Genomic DNA, 17,639 nt, shown 5'->3' with positions numbered 1-17,639 from the left:
TCAAGTTGCAGAAACATCCATTGCAACATGAACGAGAGCACAGTGTGCTATTAAGTCAATGCAACCTAATGCTCTGTACATGACCAACAAGTTAATATTTAGACTTTTCTGGATAAGAGAATTTTAATTATTGTTGTGGGTGGTGGATTTGGTGTCACACTGTCTTGATAGTCAGTTTTGAAGCGTCTTAAAACGTGTTAAAATATTTGTCTAAAGGAGCAGCATGCTGGGATAATGTTGACTGGTGCAAACGTGTGTATTTTGTTTACTTTCTTTTCCACATTACTCATTCTAATCTCCACAAATCCTTACATTGATATTTCTCAATATCAATGTAGCATACATGCATGACTTGCTGTCTCGTATTTAAGGATTTACACTGTCTTTGAACCAGCTGCTGCACTTTAAGCAGGATGTCCAATACCAGGATGTTCTATACCAAAACTAGCTTAAAAAAAAACCCTAATAATACCTTTGGGAGCGACTGTTTTCGTAGGGTCAGCTGAGCTGTAAACCAGGGATCCGAGGGGATCTGCCTCCATGAAGGTAATGGGGTCTGGCACCAGCTTCTTCTCAGTCAGCCCCAGCGGTCTAAGCAAAAGCCCAAAGTCCTCCAGCCCTGTCAGCTTGTCTGTATCGCACTCGTCTTGGTGGCTCATTTCCCAATCATCTGAGAAAACAGAAGCACCGTTCATATCATAAAATTAATTGCAAAATCATTTTAAAGATTCATTTCTGACATGGCATCACCTTCCCTACCATCAGAAGTGCTGTCCAACTGCCCAATCAAATCTGATGTCAGACCTTTACCCCTGCAACGAAAGGGAGACAAGAACGATAAATAAGAAGACACTTGAGGCCCTACTGGTTGTTATGTGTAGTGTGCATGTATCTATTGCTTCCCATGTTTTTTATACCTCTCATATTTGGAACTTGGGTCACTCAGATTTGCAGCCAGATACTTTTCCCTGCAGGAGGTGCAGAGGAGGTAGAAGGGGAAGTTGGAGCCACACTCCCCTTTGAACCAGACGTCCACGTACGCCCCGGTGCTGTCGTAACCCTTCCGCGCAGCACTCTGACCGCAACCTGGGTGACGCTTCTTTATGTGATTGTTAAACTGCAGGGTAAGGGTGTTGCATAGCTCACACTTCACCATCTGACTGTGCTCCTCTCCGGCCTAAAATAAGGGTAATAAGATGGATCACGATATTTCTAGAAGCAAGGACATATAAGCTTCAAACAAACCATGTTCAAATCATGACTTGCATATTAAACATAAATAGAATTGTATTTTAGTTCTTGTGTCACCTCCACTATCTGTAGTGTATCTCTCTCCAAGCTGAAGAATGAAGGGGTGAGCAGGTCCTCATACGTTTCTTCATGGTAGGGATCATCCATGTAGCACAACTCTGACTCCTCCTCTGCAGAGTAGGGATGAAACTCCACCTGCTCCGGCCAATCACTGACTGATGTGTGCGGTTGGTACAGCTGCGGGAGGGGGTTGGGTGATGGCAAGTCTGTAAAAGATGATGTTTGCTTCAAATTTAAAAATGCACTATAAAATGTTTAGTTACTGAAGTAAGACAAAAAATTCTGATATTCCATTTTAAATCTTTCTAAATTTCATTTTTTTCGCATCCGTGAAAACAGGTTAAAACATGTTTTTGTCAAGATAATTTGTGGTTTAGAGATAGAGGTATCATTTGTTTTTGTAGTTCTCGTTTTGGCCACAAGAGGCTGAAGTGAACCACTACCCCATTTTCTGAAGAGGACTTAAAGCATTCATGTTTTCTTCCAGGAGAGGTTTTATTTCTCCATGCACTCTCTCTAGAGTCTAGACGCAAGGCACAATTATCGTGACGTGTCTTAGGAAGCTTTATAACAATACTGGTATGTCTTCTGTTTAGAGTGCATGGAGAAATTAAAACTGAATGGGAAGAAAACAAGAATGCTTTTAGTCCAATTTAGAAACGGGGGAGGTGGTGCACTTCAGCCTCTTGTGGCTAAAATGAGTACAACATAAACAAAAAGAAAAACTTCTAATAATGATCCAGGCAATCTTTTTTTGATGAAAGAAAGGATCACCAGAAACACAATCTCTAACTTGTTTCTCAGGCATTCTGTATAAACTAGATGTGTGAATGTTTTATAGTAAACATCAAAAAGATTTAATTAAAAGGTTTTATCATGAGTTGCAGCACAGTTTGATTCATTCAGATAATGGAAACCTAAAACCAGCTTGTCGACTTTAGTGTTTATACAATGTCTGATCTAAAACAGCTCTGCTGTGATCATTTTATTTCTGGTTCAATGCTGTGATTCTGACCTGCCCTTCGGAAGGAAGTCCTCTGAGTCGGGCCTGAGCGTCGCCTTCTTGCTGGAGGAGGTCTGTTCCTTGTGAGGTGGACGTCCAAGAAGTTCTCCCTCTCTATCCAGTCGAGCCCTGGCAACAGACTGTAAACAAAATAACACAGTCCATCATTCTACTGTCTGTATGCCAGTGCAGTACAAATGTCAGTATCTCAAATCCCTGACCTTTCACTGGGCTGACTGGTGGAGCGCTCGGGACACTGTACGGTCTCAGGCCCATCTGGTGACGGGGTGTCAGGAGCACCCTCTGGTCTTGATGACTCAGCCACCTGCTGCTCCTCCGTCAGGGGGTGCTCAAGCATCCAGCTGGCCAACACCTCGATGGTTTGAGAGTCCAGGTCACCTGCTACATCTGGGAGGGACCACAGGGAAGTTGAACTGTCAGAGTTCAAAAAGAAAAGACGGATCATGGAGTGCTGCATCGCTAAGTCATGTCGGACACCGCCACCAGATGACCATGCCTCTGTGCGCTGCCTGAGGTCAGGCTGGCACATCTGGGTGTGTGTGACGAGGGTGAATGTGGGAACTGTGTGACACCGTAAGTGAGGGAAGGATTACATTTTGAATAATGTGAGGTTAAAAGAAGTAATGCTAAAAACATTACAATGAAATGTGTAAATGTGTATCCACATACTTTGTCTTGTTTAATTGTCAATAATGAATACGCAATCTGTGCCCTGTGTATTGAAAGAATCCGAACTTCTGCACTTAAACTCCCCATAAAATCATGACTCATATCAGCACTAAATCTAAGCCAAAATGTTTAGAGGCTTGGATGAGTTTCCGTTTTCCAATGAGAAAAGTGTCAAGTGTACTTCAGAGGGGAGTCTCTGAGGTACAGATTGTTTTGAGGCTTCTGAGGTCTCTGAACAACATGTAGAGTGTTATACAACTGGGAGGCCTCATTTGATTTCCACCATCACCAACAGCATCATGTTCATCCTTAAACTAATAATAAAATAGTCTTCCATGTCATACTTAAAGTGTAACTCTCGCCAAAATGCAACCTAGGCTTTTTTTTGTGAATGTACCCGAGTCAAACCTTCGTGTAAAAGCATAATTACGACGAAAAAGCCACTTTTAAGATGTACCGTATTTTCATTTTCGGGTCAAAATCATTTTCAATTGCGTGCTCGGGGCAGCTGTATGGTAGCATCAAAATCGCTATTTTTAAAACACTAAGAAGACTCGACACAACATGAAACTTTGCTCGTAGTATCACCAGGATCTCTACACGTGAACACGAGCATTGAGAACATTGTTTGTTTTCGTCGTAATTATGCTTTTTCACAAAAAAAGCCTAGGTTGCATTTTGGCGCGAGTTACACTTTAATATAATGCATTTAGACTTTTCTGTATTCCAAATACTACAAAAGGCTGCAGCACACGGTGAAGGACAGATGTTTAAAATATAAAGCACATGAAGCAACAGATTTAACGATATCAGACACACTCCACAAAGCAGTACCTGCTGCCTCCATGGCCCAGTAGATATGTCTCATAGAGAATCCCATTTCTAGCAACCGACTGGTGACAAACATTTGTGTCCGCTCTGGTGGTTGAGGAGAAAAGGAAAAGTACACAAAAAACAGAAAACAAAAACAAACCCGCAGCTCCATTTTGAGATTGTCATACAGTGTTTCCCCTAGATTTTTTTGGAGCAGCGGTGCTCTGAGTTGGTAACCTAGCAACACTAGGAGGGGTACGGGGGCATTCGAACCGAACCAGCGTGAACGGATAAGCCGGCGGCGCGGAGCAGGGGCGTGCCGATCTGATGGTGTTCACTGTCTGATAAATAAACAGATCCATCACTCAACAAAATATAGAGAAATGTCCCACAAAGCAACGTTACAGGACCAAACAACAGTAACGTAGTAATTGTCGTGTCTTTGGCAACTTATATGAGGAAAAAAATACCGCAGTTAAAGTGGAGAAGTGTCTGTCCGACCGACTCTTTGTCAAATTTCTGCCCGAAAAACAGCATCTGTCCCCGGCAAAAAACTTTAACTCGCCAACTGTTTGTCCTTGACCTTCGCAGTGATTTTTTTCACCGCGAAGGTCAGCCCTCCCGACCGACACTTCAGTGAACTTTCCCCCATAAAACAGCATCCCTCCCCGCAAGTGACAGAGTCAGACAGCGTCCTGTTGACTGATGGTGATTATGTAATTATGTAATTTAGAGGAAAAACTTAACTTTGTCATTTTCCAGGATGCATGGTGGGTCAGGATCCCAATCACAACACATTATAACAGCATCCGTATGATTATAAACAGTCAGCGGGTACATGTTTAGATTAACAGGAGGGAACACGTTGAAAAAAACATCATCATGACGTGTACCGTCACGCCTCTTTTGGAGCCGCGGCGCCGGCTTGCTGTGTGAATTACACACTGGTTCGTCTTTTACGCCGGAGCTGCTTGGTTCTGTGTGAACAACCAATGGCGGAGAATTTGCGAACCACCGCTGCGGCGATAATGCAGCGTCTCTGTGTGAAAAAGGCTACTGTGTGTAACTTAAATTCGCCATTCGATTCCAAAAATCATGTCTTTTTTTTTTTTTTTTGCAGAATGCATATAGGGGAAACACTGTTGTAGTGAAATTTGTCAAATGAATTAATTAATTTCACATTTTCTTGTATTTATTTTATCCATGTATGTCCTGCTTTATAAGTTTACTATAAAAAGCAACTCCATGTCAAGTAAACCTATTCAATTTAGCTTTTATATGAGTTATTCAAACTACTAATACCTTGTTAATTCTAGTAAAAGTCAGAGAAATGACCTTGAGTTTTAATGCAGTGTCCCTGGAACTGTTCAAAAACATAACTACTGATGAAACAAATGGTGCCATTCAAGCATGTGAGTGCACAAACTATGTCATGCATGCATTTAACAGTTTACATGTTGTGTCTGTCCTACAGCAGAGCAAAACACATGCTGTTTTGAGCAGCAGATCAGTTGTGACAAATAGCTGAACATAAAAGACCATGCAAGAGGCAGACACTTCCCACTGAGAAACCACTTCACTCTTTGTAATATATCTTGATTTTCAAATGTCATTAGTAGCATGTTTGAGTATGAAGGCAGCATGGGGAAAAGTTAGTTAAAAACTGAACTGACCTGCAGGAGAGCAAAGATTAGCAAATCTATTCTCTTTAAGGAGAGACATTTGAATTAGATTATTTTTTTTCTTTACTGTGGACTGACATCTGACAGCTTTTCCCCTATTAACGTCTCTGCGCTTTTTCTTACCCAGGCTGCTTCTGGCCTGTGTGCTGCAGGGACCTGGTTCCATGAAGCTAGTCTGCTGCTCTGTGAAGGCATCACAAGAAGCAGAGCTGGCCAGGCTGAAGCAAGGGTGCAGCACGGGGGGAGTGCTAACCAGGCCGGTAAGCGTAGGGAACCGAGTTAAGACCATGTGCCTAGAGGGAGTGAAGATACAGTATGTACAGTAATAACACAGTGCAAGTGGTGCTACACGGCCAGTTTTCTGTCTCGACCAAACAAACAGTTGAAATATAAAGCATTTTGAGCAGAAGGTGAACTTTGTTTAACCTGACTTTACACTAAAATCACATTAAACCAAGCATGTATTCTTTGAAGTCAGTTATTTCAACCTAAACGTCAACCTAAATGTGATTGTTGTTGTGGTATCAACTCATATCCAGAGACGATTGTACAATACCTGCTTTGTGCTGCAAGAGAGTCTCTGGCAAAGAGCTCGGTGCTATTCTTATCAAAACTCTCCTCCCTGAAGGGATTTTTTTTTTTCTGCACTGAAGCCGTTTGTTTGTTTGTCTCTTAAAAGCAGGAATAACACTGACGCTATCAGCTGGGTTAGGAGAAGAACAAGCAGGCAGAGCTGCAGCGTAGGTTAAAGACGGTGCAGGCAGAATCCTCACTCTCTTCTGTCTTATACATCCTAACTCACCCATTCCCTGGAGTTCAGAGAAGCTGCTGTTGCTGCCAAAAGATACAAGTCTGTAGTAATCGGTAACAACATGAGAACTGATGATAACTTTCGTTATTATGTTTGTGTCCAGTTAACATCGTTAACAGTTCAACCAAACCTTCCTATACTTACTGCAGGAGGCTGATGGGAAAGAAAGGGTTGAAATGATCGAGGCCATCTGTCTGCAGGTTTGTTGGCAGAGAAGATGCCAAGTCGGTATTAGAGGACGAGGCAGAGGCTATGTTTGATTGGCCAAAGATGGCAGTGCCCTCTGAACCCGCGCTGTACAAGGACACAGAGCTGGAGGACTTGGAAATGGGCTGGGACGAGTGGTGACCAGATTCTGCAAGGACAAAGTAGAGAGGAAGGTTAGAGCCAACCAAATATGTATTATTATGCTCTATCTTTTAATTCTGACCTTGAACACAACCAAACGAGGGGGAGTTTAAGTTTAAGTCCATACTAATAATAGCTGTGTAAGTATTCACTTGATAAAGTTGCTATTTCAGAGATTAACAAATGATATGATGATACGCTGTACCAATCCCTCTTCTGGTGCCAACTAGCAAGGGTCAATTTATTGTGCAAATTTCTGTTTTCTACTGTTGCTCAGACAAAACAAGACAATTAACGTAATCTCCTTATCCTCCAAGACATTGCGAAGGGCATTTTTCATCATTTTAAAAAGTAATAAAAGAAATCAATCAACAGTAGCAGCCCCAATGAAAAGCAAGTAATTCAAATGCAAATGCCAGATAATTAAATATTCATGGTGTGTGACTTAGGGATGCCTCTGTGTCACTATTTACTTTACTTTACAAGGTCAAAACTAAATCAAGTAAAACAAATATGAAAGTTTCAAGTCTGCAGCTCTAAACTAAAATATCAAAGTGTCTTCAGTCTAATCCATAAATCTTGATACCTTTGTGTTCTTTGTCCTCCTGCAGTCTGCTGATGGCTCCTTTGTAGATCATGACCTGAGCCCTCTCCAGGTCGGCGAGAGACACGCTCTGTTTGATGGGACAGGGCCTGACTGCCCACTTCACCATGCTCTGCACCACATACTGCAGCACTGATCTCAGCTCAGCACTCTCGTCCCACTGTTTGCTGCTGGCCTTGGCCTGGTCGGGGTTTGGGCTGGACAGGGGAGTCATCGAGGAGTTGGACGGGTCGTGTTTAGGCACCAGGAGCAAATCTGACAGCTTCTCACAACTAAAAACAACAGTTAGGGATTTCAAAGCTCCAATGAGGAGGTATGATACTCTAACTGCTCTCAGTTCAAGGGCAAAGGCATCCACTTTGGAGGTTTGAGACGTTTGGGGTGGACAGGGCAACTCCTGATTGTCCATGATCTTTGTGGAATCTTTGGTTGCAGAGGGTGAAGAGAAGGGGTCTGTCTCAACCTTCTGCTCCTTAAACTTCTTCCTCTCATCTTCTGTCAGCCACCTGACGTCAGCGGACACGTCTTCATCCTGCATTTCACTCTCTTTCATGTTCTCCTCTGATTGTTTCCTTTTGGGGGCTGGGTGACCCCCAATCCATCCCTGCTCCTCCAGCAGCCCCATCAAATAGATCAGATCTAACAACACTGTTGGTTTGAGGCCTCCAAGAGGGGTGACATTGCAGCAGGATATGTCGCAGGGCTCCAACGAGATGATCGGGGTGTCGCTGGGTGACCAAGAATTCATGGAGCTTAGTTATTGGGAAGGATGGGAAGAACCCACAGATACAGCATGGAGTGACACCAGGACGGATTCAACAGGGATTAATGGATTTAAGAATGAAGAGGAAGAAGCAAGAAGAAAGAAAGATCAGGGGGGTAAATGATGAAAATAAATTAAAATGTTAGACAAGTTACAGAGAAGGAAAAAGAAACACTAACAGAAAAGAATCGTACAGAGTAATAAACATGCTGAAAGGACCAAGACAAGAAAAATATAAGAATTGTTTAATGGGAGTTAATGAGAATCATCATTTAAGAAACATACAAAGACATTCTATTACAAATAAGTGAGCCTTTGAATATATATTTGTAATACCTGACAGAGAGGTCAGCCTCCTCCCACTGAAGCTTGGCCAGGGAACTTCCTTCTTTCAGGACTCCGAGCAGAATTGCCCTGCGCCCGCTGGACTTGTGCAGGCACAGACCCCCAGCCCGGAGACCGTTGTCCACTCCTCCGATCAGAGCCAGCACCGGCCACACTTCAGTGCAAAGAGCAGCCAGCTTGGCGTCAGACAGAGATCGACGATGCGTCAACAATTCTCCTGAGTCGTCACCGACCACGTCTCTGTCTCGTGCATTCTCGTCCTTCTCAAAGTGAGCGGGAGTGAGGCCTGTAGGACAATGTGAGACGGAGAGTAGCAAACAAAGACAATATGATTTATAAGGATAATACACTTCATAAATGTCATTTATTGCTTTCAATGTTGATTTTCAAATATACTGGATACTCTATATACTATAACAGTCACATTGCAACACTCAGGTCTCAGACGTACTAAATCAGTTTTCAGGTGGTTTTCTTCCACTTGTTCTTTACAACAGCTGGATTGTGGTTGTGGTTGACAGGGAATTGCTAAAAGACTCCATCACTAACTTCATTTCAGTTCCACATAATTGAAAGATAATGTGAAACCTAATTTAGCCAAAGAGAAAATTAAACTGCGTACCGGAGGGAGGGTACTGGTTGGTAAAATGATGGGTAGGATTACACAAATCTGACCGAGAAGGATGAAGTTGTTTGAGGATTTAGGAATTTACTGTGAATCTGTGTATTTGTATTGATACATTTGGATTTTAGTTTGATGGGTTTATACAGTATCAGAGTTTAACTGCCAGGTCGGCTTAGCTTTAGCGGTCTCAAAATACACATGTAGAATAAATAGCAAGTCAGGTATCTGCTATACAGTTTCCTTGTGTTTATGTACAAAACAAAGTTGTCTGTAAGCGACTGCTGTCGAAGCTGACCTGGACCGAAACTTCCTAAGTCATCCTCTCTCAGCAGTGGACCAATAAGCTCCAGGTGAGAATGGATGTACTGGTTGATGTGCGAGGCCCACTGGTCACACTGATGGAGCCTGCGGAGAAGCTGCACTGTTGACTCCAGCAGCACTGTGGTACGAGGGCTGCAGAGAGGCTCCCCAGGGAGTAGATTACTGGGCATGCCTCGCATCTGGAGGTCCCGCAGAGCCACCTGGGAGAAATAAAGACACACACTTTTGTTAGAGATAACTTTTACACGTAACTCAGCAAAATATGCACCTTTTTTTTAAATATTTCCTCACGTTCCCCCTGCAGTCATTTGACTTTAACTTGGTTGAACGATGGGTGTGTGGAGTTCCTGGGTCTTAGCATTATTATTTTCATTAAACTAAAATGTTTGGTGACAAGAGCACAGGATGCCCTATGGAGTAAGTGTCTGTGGTATGTCCAAAATATCTAGTACCTTCTCTCCAGGATTACTGCTGTAGAACAACACACAAGGGTACAGTTCAGAGGCCACCACTCCTTCAAATGCCAACTTTGGCTCCTAGCAGAAAAACACAAACACGCAAAGAATGCTGAAAAACACATCAGTCATTAAAGATTGAAACCCTTGAACGTTGACTGTGAATATTAGGTCAGACCTTGTCATTCTTAGCAAATGATATGGTGTGAGCCTCCATGTCCAGGATGCAGGTGATGGTGTCGCCCTGGGTGAAGGAAGGAAGCGTGCGGACCAGTTCTCCTCCATGGTACAGATTGCCACTGTAGGCACGATACAGCCACATGTCAGTGGTCGTATGGTGGTTGTGATCTCTGACTGGCCAGCGGGAAACACCAACACATGTTCCCTCATTGCCTCTGTTCTCTTTGGTGATGTAGAACTGAGGAGAGAAGTTAGGTATATTTCAAGTTATTAAACATGTTCTGGCAGCACAGTTCAGTGGTTAAAAAGTGGTAAAGATTTATCGTCGATACAAGTTCTTACCTTCCATATGAAACATCCAGACGTGATGCCGGTGGTTGCCAGGCCATAACCTTTCCCTCCTGAGCCATGGGAGAGGATATTCCCACTCTCCAAAGAACAGCACATTATCTTGTGTGGGTCAAAGGAAAAATCTCCAATGGGAATACATTCATCATAGCTGCCAGGATTCTGCAAAAAAAAAAAAGTTGGAGAAAAAAAAGGATGTTACTATCAATTTTCATTAGCTTGATAAATAAATAAATGACATGTTAGAATGTGTAATAGCAGTCGATAAATGTAAGATATGTGTGTGTTTATTCAACACAATCAGACACATAATTCATTAAAATTACAAACGCCACTAAAATCCTAAAATTGTAAAATGAGAGAGTTACAGATGTATGAAAACAATGAACAATGCTGACTAACTCGCTGACAGAGTTCTACTGTAAATAAATTATCAGCTCCTTGTAATTTGACACTAATTAAATTTGTTGTTATTTTTCTGTCCTCTCACCCCCCCTCCACCACACAGAACAGGCCCATCTGTTCTATCAAGTAGCCCCGCTGCTTTCAGTCTCATCACTGCCACTAGGAGTTTCACTTTTTCCTAAAAGAGATTTGAATCACTGGATTCACTCGCTGTTGTCAGTTTTTAAGAAACCTCAACACCTTCTGTCATTTCGACTTTTTAAATAGGGTGTTTGTTGTGATGGCTTGCAAAACATTCTGCAAATCAAGACACCAGGATAGGTAAATAAGAACAAACAACTTCAACCTGCAGTGTGGAACCGTTGTCACCTCCCTCTGGCAGTGACAGTAATTACACAAACACTACACTTTCAGTTCACTTTCAATACACTGTCAACATGCTCAGGCTACAGCCTGACCAATAATTGATTGAATAGTCGACATGATGCCGATACCGACATCAGGGAATTAAATTAATGAAATCAATATTTCGGCCGATATACACACATTTTTTGCAGTGATCCCTAAAATGTGGTTATCACACACTTGTGACAACAGAAATGTAACAAACAATGAAAGTATTACAAGTATAAAATAAAAGGTAAAGTACACTGAGAAGTACATAGTGTTGCTAATGTAATACTGCTGTATTACCCCCTTGTGTTTTTCATGCGTCTCCTCGTGGCTTTTCTCAGCTAGCGGTTCTTTCCACATATAAAAAGACAAGAGCTGAAAGAGCTGTTTTACAATCTGAAAAACAGAGAAAAGGAAACACCTTCATTATCAAACAACTTTAAACAAACACCTTGGCCAGCCTTTAATTTTCATGTTGAATGCATTAATTTCTTCTTGAGCTACTTAACTTTCATGTTTCATTCATATTTTTTTACATCATACCTGTTGAACTTGAACGGGCTCAGAACAAGCAGGTAACAATCTTTCTAACACATGGAAGGCCAAAAGCTTAGTGCGTAGGTTCTGGAAGCAGGGAGATCCTGGAAAAAAGAAGACGGTGGAGGTGAACAGGGAATTAAAAAGGAATTCAACTGCTGTGCACTGTAAACAATAGTAATGCCGTTTTATGGTTTTGAACTGTCTCACCAAAAGAGCACTTGTGTGAAATAATGGCCATTAGTGGATCAATCCATTTGACAAAAGTAGAAAGTCTTTTCATCACTCTTAATGACAATACACGCCTCAGAAACACCAAGAAGTCTGCGAGCTGAGATTCAACCACTTTGCTGCTTTCGACTCCTAAAAGAACAAAAACAGAGCAGAACTGTTTTTAAAAATGGAAGGACTGTAAAAAAGCCACATCTGTTCTTAAGAACAATATGTCTTATTAAATTGAAATACAGGACATTCAAAAAACTTATTTAATTAAAGTTTAAGATAGTTAAATTTGCAACACCAATTAGATTTGCACTCTTGCTGCTGGAGTCCGGATCTGTTTTCTCCGCTGTTCCTCTCTCTGCTGTCTGCTGCTGGTGGAAAGTATACAGGATATTTTGGAGCTGCTCACACATCACTTCCATCAGAGCATGGGATACTTCCAAAGGCAGCAAATCCTCGCAGGAGCTGAGAGCACAGGATCATTTATTACAGAAATGCAAACACTGAAGTGTATTTTCAATCATATTTACAATCTCTTCATCCTCACCTCGAAGCCACAGTCAGAATCTGAAGCAGACGAGTGCAGGCAAGTTTTACAGCCCCACTTAGTAGCATGGATCCAGATGTAGAGGCTGCAAACCAGCCCTGGTTCATCAGGGCACAGCTGTTGCTGGTCAGCATGGAGAGGATCTCCAGGATACCACATTTGATGACCAGCACCAGATCAATTGGCTGGTAGCAGAAATTCAGCGCAAACATCGTGGCTAGGAGGAGGTGCTGGCAGGAACCTGAGTGTAACAAAGAAAAAATCTCAACAACATGCAAAATAAAATAAAAATTCATGGGAAAAATAGCCAACGGGGAGTAGCACTAGGCACCACATGTGAAATGTGAAACAAAGATAGGCAAACCTGGATGTTCTCTTTCCAACACAGCCCTCTGTTTGAGGACACGCACCACCTGCTGGTAGAAGGTGTGGGCTGCAGATTGTAGCTCTCTTTGCGTATCCATAGAAGCTGAATGTGTACCAGACTGGATTGAGATAAGATGGAGAGAAGAGTAATTAACACAACCAATGAACACAATATGCAGCGCTCCTCCTCTTTCCATCGAGATAGAATTAAACCATAATTCATTAGCTCTTTCCATCTTCACTGATCATAAACATCTGCACTAACATTATGATAGCATGATCGTTATCTGTACCATGTAATGCTGCATCTCGTAATTATTTCCAGAGTGAGAGCCGATGATTTGTGTTCCCAGAGCGAAGCATCCAGAGAGGAACTGAAGCTGCACGGACTGCAACAAGGCAGGAAACTGAGGGGAGACGGTGAACCCGCCGCTCTTTTCCTCCATCTTAGACAGGAAGGATGACATCTGACACAAGGCCTCCAGACGCAACTGATCACAACAAAGAGAGTAGTTAGTAGTGTAGTGTTAGTAGATACTTAAAATAATTGTCAGCACTGCAATTTGCAGATTTTGTTGCAGGTTTTCAATTATTTCCACCTTTACCTAAAGATTCACAAGGTTCAGATTCAATTCAATTTCTAATTTTGATTTAATTTGATTTGATTCGATATCGATTCAGATAGGGATGTTTTAGCTACAATTACAAATTTTGCTTGGATATGAATTCTGAGAGAACTCATGCTGTAAAGGAATCCTCTGACCTGGTGCGACATTTGTGGTCAAACCCTGCGTGTGGAGAAATTAACAAGATATTGTTATGATTTTAGCATCTAGTTAATAAAAGTGCTGCAGTGAAAGAACAAAAAGTAGTGACAGGTTTGGGCCTATGTATTCAAACAAAGGGACATAAGAAAAAAAACAAACAAAAACGTTCTGGTTTTAGACCACCTTTGTGGCATTCCAGTTTATGTGGTGCGCCTGAATGCACTACGATAGTCCATGTCCGTGTGCTGCATGTGTGATACTCCGACAAAGAAAGGGCAGCAGAGGACAGAAGTAGCTTGCTCGTAAATTGCACCAAAACGTGGCAGAGACTCTCAGCATAACTTTTAAAGCATGCTTTGGCAACAAACATTTAACTGGCAGTGTGGTGGAGAGACCTCACCAAATTGGAAGTTGTTGTTGTTGAGTTTTAATTTTGGACCCTGACATGAAATCCACAAGAAAAGCCCTCTCTTGACGGATTGATTTCAGGATTTTGTGACTTGATTTCAGATCATTTAAACAAGTTTAAATTGGAAAATTGCTTTTTTAACCCCGACCTGCCTATACTTGGGTCTGATTATTTTCTGCCATTACATAAATGGGACGTAAACACCACAAATATGATGAAACCAACACATTTCTATAATAAATAGCTGCAGTTCTAATTCCTCAGCAGTAATAATTAAATGTTTGCCTGCGGTTTAGAAGAGGAAAATTTCATTACCTCCGCTCTCTGTTGCTGCTGCAATATAGCAAAAGCGATGGACTTTGGATCTGCCTGACTACAAGTCTGTCCGCCCGGCAGCGTCGGTGACGAGGGTGACAGGTGGGTCAGGCTCCCACAGACAAAGTGGAACACCTGGTTAAGAATAGGCAAAGTGCTGTTGCCACCGTGGGACATAGAGGTGGACGGGCTGATACACTGTCGCAGGCGATCCCAAGCATCCTTCATAATGCCCAGAGAACACAGAGGTAAACCTGGAACAGACAGACCAGAAGAATTAGGGCCTGTATTCTCTGATATTAATTTTCAACACCTCTTACAGTGTTAATCATTCAGTGTGAATTTATGAGAAAATAGTTGGTGTGATTTTTCTTGCTAACAAAAGCAAAGTCAACTAGGAATAATCCAATAAGTGACTCACTTTATAATGTTTATCTACATTCTTTCTTATAATGTAGACTTGAAGCACAATTACAAGTACTGAACCAAAGGAACAACTTAATATCATTACACAATAAAAACATTTTGGATGTCACAAATACTTGCAGATTTTGGGATAATGATTACCAGCAGTAAACATATTCCACCTACCCATTTTATTCTTGGAGTGTCCCAGGGAGTTTTTGGATTGGTCAGACTAAGTAAGATAAAGACAGTACATTAGCACTGATAAGGAGGTGTGGGGCCACATTTTGGGATAGTACAAGACTTACTTGTTTTCGGCCATCGACAGACATCGTAAAGAATTCTGCTGTTGGTTTCCTGTAAGTAAATGCAGACAGTTAGTTCAGAGAATACGACTACACTTAAAACATATTCTGTCTAACACAAACTCTACCTTGCTCCGTTGTTCACAGTTTGAGTATCCTCCCTTTCGTTTGGGTCCACCCAAGCAGGCCTGATCCCCAGAAGGAGGAAGAGACAGCGGGACACCACCAGATGGCAGACAGCAGGGAAAGACAAGCTTTCCTCGGATTCCCTCTGCTTGTCCCACTGCTGCTTGGGATCCAGCTCCCTGTCTGGGCTGACTGGGCTCTCCATACTGCTGGGGAGCGTGGAGGTGCCGAAGGACTCGTAGACCGTCACGTTCTGCTGCACTTGCATGGCCTCCCGGGTGGCCATGAATGATTCTAGGACTTCTACGAGAGACAGGAAAGACACCTGAGGATCAGACGTGTTGTGGTGACGAATTGTGTGTTTGTGTGTGTAGATTGTGTCTGTCTGGGGCTGTTTGCCAACAAGGGTAAAAAAATAAACAACAAAAAAAAAACATTTTTACCGTTTGTAAAGCAAGGGCAAAAAGAGAGATACACATTTCTAACCTGACAGGTACATACGACTATTGCCAAATGTGTCCTCCTCTGTAACCTCTTCTTGGTTGTGGTTTGCTGTGGGGGTTGGGGGCACCTGCACCTCCCGGCTACATTGACCTCTTGGCTGCTGCTCATGACCTTTTTCCACTACCTCCGTTGAGGTGCTTGGCTCTTGCCTGTCTGCATCAGGACTTTGGGGAGATTGATTTGTCTGCAATTGAAAAAAAAAAAAAAAAAAAAAAAAGCCTCTTGAACAGAAGGTATAAAAGGATGCAAGGCTGTGCATGCAATAATTGGCATGCGCAGTTTTGCTGTAATATTTACACTACAAATATTTAACTTTGTGTTGTTTATAAATAACTCGTGTCATATGAAGTGTTAAACTTTGTCAAAAATACACAGCTGCATTGCATATGTATTTGATTAAGACATAAAGTGGAGTAATTTCCGTAATGGTACCTGTTTGGCAGCATTCTGCACCTGTGACGTCCTTGGAGAGTTTTTATGTGCCAACAGAGTGCTTCTGATTTTATAAACTGTCTCGTAGACGTCTAACAGCATCTCACTGGGCTCATATCTGTCTCAAAGCAGAGTGGATGATTAGCAGTGCACTTACACGACAATCATTTCAAATCATCCTTTAAAAATGACAGTTTATAGACAGCCATTAAAGATTTCAAGATAAAATGCATTTTAGTAAATATTACATCTCGGTTACTGACCTGTCCTGCCAACAGGCTTCATTCTGCAGCCCGGTGTGTTTCAGAAGGGCAGCCAGGCTGCAGCGACAGACAGTCTGAAGCAAACAGTCGCCTGAAGAACCTCCGCTCTCCCATTCTGCTCCCATGGCAAAACAATGCAATAACAACAAAGTCACAAAAAAGAAAAAATACACAACCAAAAGATCAGAATTCAAGGTGAATTCACGTGTGTGCAGCTGCATAATAATCAAAGGTAAAAGTACCTTTGCTGCGAGCATACTCCTCCATCCTCCGCCACAGTCCACCTGCTGTTCCTCTGGAGGATCCCAGTGCCAGTTCCAGTAAAGTCCTGGTTTCCTCATTCAGACTGAGCTCTGCCAGCCTGGCGTCACTACTGCCCAGCAGTACCACCTCAGTCAGCCACACCATGCTAGAGTCTACAGGACAAAGCATCACATTGGACATGGGACAAGTGAACAAGTGAAAACATTAATACTACATTTAGAAAATTACAGTTTATATCCTCTTTTACATATTGAAATTGTATCTTATGTAAAATCCTCTTTTAAGAATATTTGCTGTACTATCATGTACAGTAATGTAGCAAATAATATGGTCTTATCATTAGTGGTTCAAAACAGAATGTGAAAGCATTTGTGTGACTTTATTCTTGGAATGAACATCATATTCAGTTGGTATCTATTTTCCAAAATATTAGCACATATGAAAGCTAAGAGCGTGCAGTATGTTTTCCTACCTAGCTGTTCAAAGTCCATCTCAAGGCCGTTCCTAAGGAGGACATTTGATAGCCAGAACTCTGACGTTTTCTCCTGAAGTGAGGGCGGCGGGCCCTGCAGCATACCACCAAGGCAACGGCCGACTGCCAACGCTACAGAGCGTTCCAGATCTAGCAGCCAAACCCACTTGCACTCCTCCTCCTGTTGCTCCTGTCCAAGGCATGTGCTTTCTTCACTTTTATCTGTAAGAGAGATCCCTTGGCATTGTGAAACCCGTCTATGTTTTTTTTTTTACATGAATAATATGCCATGCTTTGACTAAAAGTGTAGCACTGTTGTCACCACTGATGAGAAAAATAATAAAGGATAAATCTTTGGGTCAAGCTGGCAGATCAAAATTCCACTGACCTAAACAGGTTTTCTGTGCCTCAATCCCTAGTTCTTGTTCCTCCAGGAGGCCCGTCTCTGGGAGCAACCTGTTGAAATCATTGAGGTGCTCCAACAAGCCCAATAAATGGCTCAGGAGGGGCTGAACCATGGCCAGGGGCAGCAGGAGCAAGGAGTACATTACCTGGCACAGCAGGCTGCCAGCCACTGAGTTGTACAACACCACTGGGACAGGGGTTGA

At 42.3% G+C, this 17,639-nt stretch overlaps 1 protein-coding gene across 13 annotated transcripts in view; it reads right to left on the bottom strand.

Annotated features, from left to right (window-relative positions):
* The window catches only part of LOC311275482 (putative E3 ubiquitin-protein ligase HERC1), a 42,634-nt gene that overhangs the window by 13,625 nt on the left and 11,370 nt on the right, over positions 1 to 17,639 (bottom strand). For 5 of the 13 annotated variants that reach the window (XM_084384076.1, XM_084384071.1, XM_084384077.1 and 2 more), the window contains exons 18-50: positions 17,420 to 17,623; positions 17,032 to 17,253; positions 16,538 to 16,711; positions 16,296 to 16,410; positions 16,033 to 16,150; positions 15,583 to 15,784; positions 15,099 to 15,399; positions 14,974 to 15,022; positions 14,852 to 14,897; positions 14,261 to 14,514; positions 13,063 to 13,260; positions 12,768 to 12,888; positions 12,404 to 12,644; positions 12,155 to 12,321; positions 11,845 to 11,997; positions 11,641 to 11,738; positions 11,398 to 11,493; positions 10,294 to 10,461; positions 9,950 to 10,189; positions 9,769 to 9,852; positions 9,291 to 9,516; positions 8,362 to 8,656; positions 7,245 to 8,014; positions 6,455 to 6,665; positions 5,623 to 5,792; positions 5,491 to 5,523; positions 3,839 to 3,922; positions 2,536 to 2,722; positions 2,327 to 2,454; positions 1,309 to 1,517; positions 918 to 1,177; positions 760 to 812; positions 473 to 670 (exon numbers count right to left, since the gene is read on the bottom strand). In XM_084384076.1, the coding sequence (XP_084240202.1) occupies positions 473 to 670; positions 760 to 812; positions 918 to 1,177; positions 1,309 to 1,517; positions 2,327 to 2,454; positions 2,536 to 2,722; positions 3,839 to 3,922; positions 5,491 to 5,523; positions 5,623 to 5,792; positions 6,455 to 6,665; positions 7,245 to 8,014; positions 8,362 to 8,656; positions 9,291 to 9,516; positions 9,769 to 9,852; positions 9,950 to 10,189; positions 10,294 to 10,461; positions 11,398 to 11,493; positions 11,641 to 11,738; positions 11,845 to 11,997; positions 12,155 to 12,321; positions 12,404 to 12,644; positions 12,768 to 12,888; positions 13,063 to 13,260; positions 14,261 to 14,514; positions 14,852 to 14,897; positions 14,974 to 15,022; positions 15,099 to 15,399; positions 15,583 to 15,784; positions 16,033 to 16,150; positions 16,296 to 16,410; positions 16,538 to 16,711; positions 17,032 to 17,253; positions 17,420 to 17,623 (6,075 nt within the window). Of the gene's footprint in view, positions 1 to 472; positions 671 to 759; positions 813 to 917; positions 1,178 to 1,308; positions 1,518 to 2,326; positions 2,455 to 2,535; positions 2,723 to 3,838; positions 3,923 to 5,490; positions 5,524 to 5,622; positions 5,793 to 6,301; positions 6,334 to 6,454; positions 6,666 to 7,244; positions 8,015 to 8,361; positions 8,657 to 9,290; positions 9,517 to 9,768; positions 9,853 to 9,949; positions 10,190 to 10,293; positions 10,462 to 11,397; positions 11,494 to 11,640; positions 11,739 to 11,844; positions 11,998 to 12,154; positions 12,322 to 12,403; positions 12,645 to 12,767; positions 12,889 to 13,062; positions 13,261 to 14,260; positions 14,515 to 14,851; positions 14,898 to 14,973; positions 15,023 to 15,098; positions 15,400 to 15,582; positions 15,785 to 16,032; positions 16,151 to 16,295; positions 16,411 to 16,537; positions 16,712 to 17,031; positions 17,254 to 17,419; positions 17,624 to 17,639 lie in introns of all 13 variants that reach the window. The other 8 variants (XM_084384081.1, XM_084384083.1, XM_084384072.1 and 5 more) reach the window with 5 other exon arrangements.

The sequence above is a fragment of the Pagrus pagrus genome (assembly GCF_965226575.1).
Source record: "Pagrus pagrus genome assembly, chromosome: 19".
NCBI classification, from domain to species: Eukaryota; Metazoa; Chordata; class Actinopteri; order Spariformes; family Sparidae; genus Pagrus; species Pagrus pagrus.
Note: the sequence above shows the minus strand (reverse complement) of the source record. Positions and strands in the feature narration are given on the sequence as shown.